The sequence below is a fragment of the Austrofundulus limnaeus genome, unplaced genomic scaffold, assembly GCF_001266775.1.
Source record: "Austrofundulus limnaeus strain Quisiro unplaced genomic scaffold, Austrofundulus_limnaeus-1.0 Scaffold476, whole genome shotgun sequence".
Classification (NCBI taxonomy): domain Eukaryota; kingdom Metazoa; phylum Chordata; class Actinopteri; order Cyprinodontiformes; family Rivulidae; genus Austrofundulus; species Austrofundulus limnaeus.
The window spans coordinates 222,250-231,567 of record NW_013952878.1 but is presented as its reverse complement, the minus strand read 5'-3'; the positions used below and the strand labels follow the sequence as shown (position 1 = coordinate 231,567).

Below are 9,318 nucleotides of genomic sequence, written 5' to 3'. Positions count from 1 at the left end.
AACCAGAAGCTGCTCTTCATATTAGTGACAAACAGTAACAGCAGCTTTCTGACAAGTTTAAAGTTTCTTTAAAATACATTAAAATATTTAAAAATAAATTACAAAAAATAATTTGATAAAGTGCAAATTAAAATATAGTTGTAGCTGTAACTGTATTTGATAATGCTTTGAACTTTTAAAATATTGCATGGTAAAACCAGAAGCTGCACTTCAAATTAGTGACAAATTTTGGTGTTTTTTGACGAGTTACTTTCATTTTTGCTTCTACCTTTCATTTTAAATAAGTTTCCATTTTCAGCAGTTTTCTAAGGTTCTTCTTCTACATATTGAAAAAGTTGTTAAACAGCTGAGTGGTGCACTACCACTACTAGTGGTGAGAAAGTGTATTGCACCTTATTCAAAATCAATGCGGTCCCGCAGCCCTCTGTGGCCCAAAGTTAAAAACTGTTGTTCTTTTGATACCCTCAAGGTGGCGCTCATGGCCCACAATTGGGCTGCAGCCCATGGGTTAAAAATCTCTGACATAAACGATACCGGTTGTTAATTCTGGACACGTTTGATGAATGCAGCAGCTGTTTTCTGTTCTTGTACTGAAACATTGAGAACATGCATACACAGCACTGGGTTGTCTTTTCGGTTTAATTTAAAAAAGTTCTCACACTTTTGACAATTTCTGTCATTTTCTTGGCGCTCCATTTTGGAACTCTTCATCTCTCTACGTAGCTGATTATAGGACTTAGCATACATGCGTTTCAGACCTATTACAGTTGACAAAGTATTCATCCCTCTGGGCATTCTCTATTTTTTGTTGCCTAAAAACTTGGATATTAGCTCTACAAAAGTACTGTAGTTTCCTGATACTGCGTAGGTCCTCTTTCAGAGCGTTTGAACAGTCAGCTGGTCTGAACTGTGTTCAGTCAGGACTGCTGATCCGTCAAGTTGGCGTTAGGGAAGCTTCAAGGCCCAGTCAACACCATTATCTCTTAGCCTGTATATTTCTTACAGCTTTGTGCAACCCGTTGTGTGCTGTAGGAGGCTGCTTCTGTCATAGAGCAGGGTTTCTTCTTGGGTATTCATAATCTGATATAATGTGTAAGTGGGTGTTACTCATTATGTTCAAAACAAGCAAAATTTGCCCAATATTGACCTGTATTGACCTTTTTACAGTTGCTGTTGTGCAGAGTAAGCCCTCGCTGCAGCAAACAGTAAGGGGCGGGGTCGTGCCCGAGCCATACCATATATGGAAGTAGCTCCATTACACTCCGGAAATGAAGGGGGCGCTGTATCATTGATCACTTACAAATGCTTTAACATAGCAGATGTACTTTTTCGTCATATTTTTATTTTAAAAACTGGTATTGAAAATCAAAAAACGGGTGTTGTTCCTATTTTTATTTTATACTCCAGAAATAGAAGAACAGTCAATCCTTTTATTTTTGTCAAAATGAAAGTTTAACTCTATTGTCAGAAACAACATGTTGTACAACATGTTTCATCAGACCATTCACCAGACATAGCCACAGAATTGTTTTTAAAGAAATTAGCTACACTGGCCAGGTTATAAAAAAATACAGTCAAGAAATAAAAAGGTAGTTAGCTAGTGTTCATTTATTTACAGGGAGCCTCTTGTTATTAAAATGTATTTGTTTCATATGAAATGGTCGGATCTACAGTGTTAAACATTTAAAAAAATAAAACAATGGACCATTTACCCATTTTTGGAGAATGAAATGAAAACAATATATTTATATTAATGTTAAATTTACTTTTCAGATTTGCTTTCAACACTGTTCAAGATTTTTCTAATGAATATTTCTTTAGAAAAAATAATTCAGTCTATTTAATTTCATTCAATGTTTTGTTAAACAATATCCAGATAATGTGTTGAAAATGAGGAATAACCGATAGTTTAGTTGAAAATTTATTGCTTCATAGATTTCAACGGACCAGGTTCTGACTGTAATAAAACAGACTCTTATTTTGAAATACCAAGTTGCTAATACCAGAAGTACCACTAACGGTTGCTGTTAGCCAGAGTTAAGTAAATAAAAAGTTCTGGTGTTATGTGGAAGGTGAATAAAGCAGAAGTAACTCCCAGTGGACTGGTGGTCATGTGGATTTATTCACCACTCGGCAGACACAACAACAATCTATAAAGATCAATAAAAAATAAAAAACAATAATCCGCTGCTATTATAGGAAACAGCGCCCCCTAAATTTCCGGGTTGCAATGGGTTCATTTCCATATATGGTATGGCTCGGGCCTCGGGCACAACCCCACCCCTTCCTGTTTGCTGCAGCGAGGTGTAGTTGGTTGTGCATATACAATCAGGCACCATGCTCAGACACATTCATAGATGTTCTCTGTATTCAAGTTCTGTGTTCAACTCTTGAATGTCTTTTACATCTTTTAATGAACTTTTATATATAACTGTATTTTAAAATGAGTTTTACTGGTATATTAGTAATGATAGCTGAATGTCTTCAACATGTAATGTTGCTGGATGTCAGAATGACTGCAGAGCTGAAACTGGTAGATATGAACTCTGTTTAGACTGAGTGAACAGGAAGTAGACATCTAGGCCACAATGCATCAGTAAAAACTGACACTGAGCCATGAGCATTAACAACTGTAAAAGGTCAATGGAGACGGTCAACCATTTCTTCCTGACTTTTCTGTCATTTAAATGTCCAGGTTGATTGTGATGTATTAATCATTGAATATCCATAAAGAAGTAAAGAAAACTGCTCAAATGCACAACAAGCAAACTTTGTTCAAAACTGTGGCTTGCAAAGCAATGGGCAACAGGCACTCTTTCAAGGAATGCTTATTTTATTGTAAATATTTTAAACAAAGTGATCTGTTAGCGCTCAGAGTTTATGATGTGAATGACTCCCAGGTACTACCACAGCAAAGTTTAGATCTACATCTATAGAATTGCCTGAAATATAGCCTTTTTGTGTCCTGATGCATCTCAGTAATCCAGGTAAAAATAATAATAATAATAAGTAGGTCCTCTGGATGGGTTCTTCTTTGAAGAACCCATCCAGAGGACCTACTTATTTTTTCGTTTTGATAGCCTTTTTGTATTTCCAAAATAATTTACCTGTGGCAGCCCTCTTGAGTTGGGTTGATCCCAGAAGTTAAGTAGATGTACATCCTGTGATTACTTTCTGAGAGTTTCAGTAAACTGTCTAGTGATTCATGAGATACTTTGCTAACAGGGAACCAGTCACACAAGTGACAAAAAACATGATGAAATACTGTATTTTCTTTGTGTGGAGCACGAGAGGCTGATGTTTAAAGCTGTACTAACTCTGTGTTTCTTGTTATTGCAGCTCCTGATTGGATTTGAGTGTGGAGTGGTTGTGTTGTGGGATTTAAAGTGTAAAAAGGCAGACTATCGCTACAATTACGATGAGGTGAGGCTTTATACTGTTTTATAGAGAGAGAGAACTGTTTATTTATTTATTTATTTTTTTGCAAAACTTGAAACATGATCTGTTTGTATGGACTCAGATTTTTATTAACATTTATTTTCAATCAGTATTAAGTAAAACAAAGTAAAATAAACATTTAAACTAAAATGATCTTGATTGGGTTGTTTTTAAAGTCAGTCAGTTGTAGATATACCATCCAATGATTATTTCTTGAAAAGTTTATTCAGATCCATCCACTGATTTGTAAGATTATTGACTTACAAACATTTAACTCACCATAGTTATTAGCAACATTTTAAACATATATACCATCTGTTAGGCCTATGAATGACTCTCAGCTACTTTCACACTAAGCAGTGGTGGGCACCAGTCCGCTAAAGCGCAAATCTGCTAATTGCAGACCTAAACATTTTGTTTGCGATTTAGTGGACTTACTAATTTTTATAATTCATAAGCGGATTTGCACTTTTTATATTTAAGTTGCAGATCTGCTAATATCTAATTATCTATCGGTAATCATTATCTTGAACAGCGGAAGGTATTGCTGTCAGTAATCACAATGCATGTGATCCATCCAACAGCTCCCGTCTCAGCTAAACACCATTTTTGGGAAGGTATACGTCCTTCCGTTGGGTCACGGTTCAGATGGTTCTCATTTTAGTAGGTCAGCTTWGCAAAGTATTTTTGCTGGCAGCAATCTAAATTACTCATATGGCTTCTGTTAAATTATAATAAACACAGTGCAAAAGACAATATTCAGTAGCCAGCAGGGATCCACATTTTACAGACATTTCCCACAATGCTTTGTGTCTGCTTACGTAGCAGGAAGGCAATGTTTAGAACTCCCTTTCCCAGCAAAAACAGTAAACGTTTGTAATCCATACTAAAATTTTGTTTGTATTGATTTATTTTACTTTACAATCGGAGCTCCCTTTTTAAAAAAAGTTTAAGTTTAAACGCTGGAGCTCAATACTTGACGTAATTGGTCGAAGCAACGGGTTAATAGACTTATGCTGACGAAGACTGACATCTAGTGGTCAATTTGAGCAGCTGCAACTACATGGAAAAGGAAAACATCCTGATGCATCTCAAAAATCAAAAAGACAAAAAATAAGTAGGTCCTCTGGATGGGTTCTTCTTTAAATGTTTCGTCTCTTCTCCAAGAGACTTCTTCAGTCTGAGTTTCAGGTGAACTGAAATCGACCCAATGGAAACATGGAGAACTAAAATCCAAGCTCTTATTTTGAAGGGAAAATACCATTTTCCTGTTCTCTATGCTTTCGTTTCCCGTCACAAATGTACCCAGAGTGCATCGCTTCAGTTTTCTAATAAACAGTTTTAAAATTACTTTATTGATGCTTCTTTAATGAAAAATCTACAACAAGCAAAAGAAAAAGACAAAGAATCAGCCGAAATAGCAATCCTCAGCAACTTTTTAAAGAATCAGCCGAGCAAGCCTCAACAAGTTTTTAATTTTTACACCCAGGAGTCAAAGTTCTGTTTCAGGAAATCAGACCCCCACATTCGGTGGTTGTAAAACGAGCTGTACGAGGGTTCATACACCACTAGTGGGCAGCATTGTACATATATGTACATGAGTTTTAGCCAGCTAGAAAGTGTCAAATTGAACCTACGCTTTAGAATTAGCTTCCACTAATATTTATATGTAATAAGCGCTTTTGAAGTTGCGGACCTAAATATTTTCATAAGTGCTTTTGAAATTGCGGAGCTAATTTTTTTTATTAGCAGTGCCTACCACTGACACTATGTTTTAGCTCTGTATTTGTAAATTTAACTGAGTTATAGACATTTTGTGTTTTATTAGATCATTTGGCTGTGGCAGCCATCTTGAAAAGGGTGAAGTCCAACAGTTAATGACTTGTAGATGTTGAGTCAATGATTACTTTCTGAGAGTTTAATTAAAACGGATACAGTGATTCATGCAATATTTAGCTAAAAATGCAGATGCATGCTCTGCAAACAAACAGGTAAAAACATTTTTGCTGTCTTCGCCTTTTGCTGGCAGGCTGTCAAACAACAAAAACAAAAGACAAATGAAGAATTTATCGTGCTAATATAAAGAGATTTTATAAATGTAAATAGTGGTAGTTGAAAATAATAAAATGAAACTTCACAGTAGCTGATCGATTTTAGCTAACAGCTAATTTAGATGCTGTTAGACAGTAATGCCTGGACACACCCTTTGATCTCTTTGTTTTATGGGTTTTTGAGATGCTTTCCAACCTGACAATGTGCTGCTGTGACTCTCAGGCAATCCACTCAGTGGCTTGGCACCATGAGGGTAAACAGTTTGTTTGCAGCCACTCCGATGGCACTTTGACCATGTGGAACGTTCGAGTCCCAGCCAAGCCTGACAAGATCATCACACCACATGGTTCGAGCTGTTTTCTACTACCACATTATGTGTTTATATGCACAAAGAGACATAAGTTAAGTGTAGCAGTTCCTTCAAGGTGGGACAGATGTGTGTACATCAAATGTTCTGAGCAGATAGAAGTTTCATGTTTTTTTCTTTTTCTTTTTTTTTTGACCTGCAACAGGAAAACAGCCTAAGGATGGAAAAAAGCCAGAGCCATGCAAGCCTATCCTGAAAGTGGAGTATAAAACTACAAGAGCTGGGTAGGTGTGACCAGTGAGTTCTCACCCATCCTGTGTCTCTACATAACTCCTGTCTACACAGATGTGTGATTGACCCCAGGTGCACCCCGCCTTTTTTTACAGTGATAGCCTTTCTGTGGCCAATGGTTTCACACATTAAACTTTTACAATAAACTACGTTTCCTAAAACGCCCAGAGCAATTTTGCCCTCATGCTCACACTTCTTCATACACACACCTGTGGCCACGGCACTGCGTGATAGTGAACAATGAAAGTGGCTTGTGCTTCTTTTCCTCTGCTGCTCAGCAGAGAACCTGGTGATGTCTAATCAGCAGGTAATTTGCCCCCTAAACCTCAGATGTTATAAACTTTACTTGCATCTGTGAAGATGATTAACTCATTATTCATAAACAGCTGTTGAGTTTGATGATCTGGAGTCTCTAAAAGAAGCATTGATTTAATTAATTTTGCTTATGTATCGTGTGCGATATATACTGTATACCCCCACTTTGAAAGGAGCCCCCTCCTCAAATATGGCGTCTATCGTAAAACCGTTGGCTGGCGCAGTGTAGGTCAGACTCATCTACAGTCCTGCCAAATTTCATGTTAATTGGTACAGCAGTTTTTGTGCTACGGTTGACCACAAATCACTGAAATAAATAAACCGTACGTAAAGTGTTTAATTTATTATGACCCCGCTTCGCGTGCGGGGGTCATAATAAATTAAACAGTTGTTGATGGAATATAAGGCATAAGAAATTATTGTTTAAGATGAGTCTAAATGTAATTATTTTTATCTGTTAGGTTATTTATGTAGTAAATACTACATGAAACATAATTTGGAAAAGATCATTTGTATTTCTAGTTATATGAGAATAACATTACTTCAATAAATATTGGCAGAAGTGAGCCCTTGGCTTGGACCAAGTATTGAATTTTGGCCACCTTGTGTGAGTTTGACACCCCTGTTAAGGTGTTAAATTAGTCACAGTCTGGTGAGTCTAAATGTTGTATTTAATTGTAATCACTCTACTCACTAAGGAGTTTTACCCAAATATTCATCATAATTTATATTCTTGGTCTTTTAGGCAGCTACAACAGAGAAGCAGCTCTATGCTGTCCTGCAGTACGACATGTGAGCACAGAAGATGGAGACAAATACTTGAAAATATTAATCAGATGCAGAAAAAGCTGAAATGTCAGAATGCAGAGTGTGGACAGAAACAACTCTCTGAGGGAGAGATGGGAGGAAGATCCTCCATAGATCAAGAAAATCACAAGCAATTTTGTGTGTGTCAAAACAAAACACTTGATTGTTTTATAGACACCAAAGTATGCACAAATTGTCAATATTAGTCTTTGTTCTGTTTGCACCAATTTGATTGTTACATAAATCAACCTGTAGAGCAGAGAAGCCCAAAGTGGGGCCCGTGGGCCAAATTTGGCCCGCCAAGCYATTAGATTTGGCCCACCAACAGTTGCCAAAGTTACAAGGTTGTAACCTGTTAGGTAGAAACACAGTGTTTCCATCGGTCAAATGATTATATAAAAGGGCTGTTGTGAAGGTAGTTTTCAGTCATGGTGCTGACATATCTTTGATTTATTAGGATTAAACATGAAACATGAAACGACAACAAGAAATATTTAGATCAGATTTAACCCCGCATGTTGATTTGCACACTTTATAAGGCTACAAAAACTCATATTTGATCAATTTATGAAATGTCCCATGAGCCTTTGCTACATGAGCGTATGGCAGACTTTCGCCAAGTGCACAGACTAAAACAAAAGAGGGACATTGCATAGCTTAATCGTTAAAAATAAAGCACTTTACTTTAAAAGTATTTGTATTTTATGTATTATATAACTGCATTTGGCCCGCAGCCATGGATAGATTTTCATTTTGGCCCCCTCGGGGAAAATGTTTGGGCACCCCTGCTGTAGAGTCATTAATGTGAAACATTTGCATCAGGCAGACTATGGCTTATAAATTGAAATGGATAAACACAATGTACAAGATGTGCCTGTAATAAATTTAACAATACTAAGACAGCTGGTGCACTTTTTTCACTTGAGCACCTCCCCCCACACACCCCCCAAAATGTCTGTGCACACCGCTGCCTGTCTAAATTCATATGCTTCACCTTTCCTGTTGTTCTGGAACAAACAGGCTCGTCTTGTTGATGCTTTCACAGATGAAAACCTGGAACATGACCAGTAGCTTTTATACTCAGACAACTGGCTAATCGTGTTATAATTACTATAATTGAAGCTGGTGTCGTGTGAAACAACTTATGACTGAGTCAAAGTACAACCTAGATTCTGAGAAAGTTGTTTAAAATGAAAACAGAAGGAAAATGTTTGCAGATGACAAAAACCCATGTTTTTTATGTTTTTCATAATGGAACATCCTAAGCATTTCAAAAGTTTAAATTAAATGATTGAACCATTTTTATTAAAAGATATTTTTTTGGCTACATGGCTACACATGCAAAGAAAAATTAGGATGGGGCAGTTTGAAAGTCTTCAAAATTGGATGCCCAAATAATTGTGCTGAAGACCAAGTCCAATTCCCTGCAAAAATGTTTATTCTCAGATCTAAAAATTCCATCTCACCCAGCACTTATGCATGCGAGTCTAATCAGAACACAAAAATGCAATGGCTTCCAACTTCTATCTATGCTCTTAAGCCTTCGTGTCCTTAGAAAACCAAAATATTTATAGAACACTCTGGTAACACTCCTAAGGGCAGTTCTGATGTCAGCATTTACAGGTCCTTACCAAAAAATTAGCGTGTTGTGATAAAGTTCATTATTTTCTGTAATGTACTGATAAACATTAAACTTTCATATATTTAAGATTCATTGCACACCAACTGAAGTAGTTCAAGTCTTTTATTGATTTAATATTGATATTTTGGCAAAAAAGTAAAGAAAAATCAAAAATCCCTATCTCAAAAAATTAACATATTTCATCCGACCAATAAAAGAAAAGTGTTTTTAATACAAAAAAGTCAACCTTCAAATAATTATGTTCAGTTATGCACTCAATACTTAGTTGGGAATCATTTTGCAGAAATGACTGCTTCAATGCGGCGTGGCATGGAGGCAATCAGCCTGTGGCACTGCTGAGGTGTTATGGAGGTCCAGGATGCTTCGATAGCAGCCTTAAGCTCATCCAGAGTGTTGGGTCTTGTGTCTTAAGCTCATCCAGAGTGTTGGGTCTTGTGTCTTAAGCTCATCCAGAGTGTTGGGTCTT

The 9,318-nt window shown here is 36.8% G+C and overlaps 1 protein-coding gene across 8 annotated transcripts in view; it reads left to right on the top strand.

The window, feature by feature from the left end:
- The window catches only part of LOC106529922 (syntaxin-binding protein 5), a 108,537-nt gene that overhangs the window by 38,506 nt on the left and 60,713 nt on the right, over positions 1–9,318 (top strand). For all 8 annotated transcript variants that reach the window (XM_014025449.1, XM_014025443.1, XM_014025441.1 and 5 more), the window contains 3 exons: positions 3,340–3,423; positions 5,713–5,836; positions 6,003–6,081. In XM_014025449.1, the coding sequence (XP_013880903.1) occupies positions 3,340–3,423; positions 5,713–5,836; positions 6,003–6,081 (287 nt within the window). The remainder of the gene's footprint in view (positions 1–3,339; positions 3,424–5,712; positions 5,837–6,002; positions 6,082–9,318) is intronic.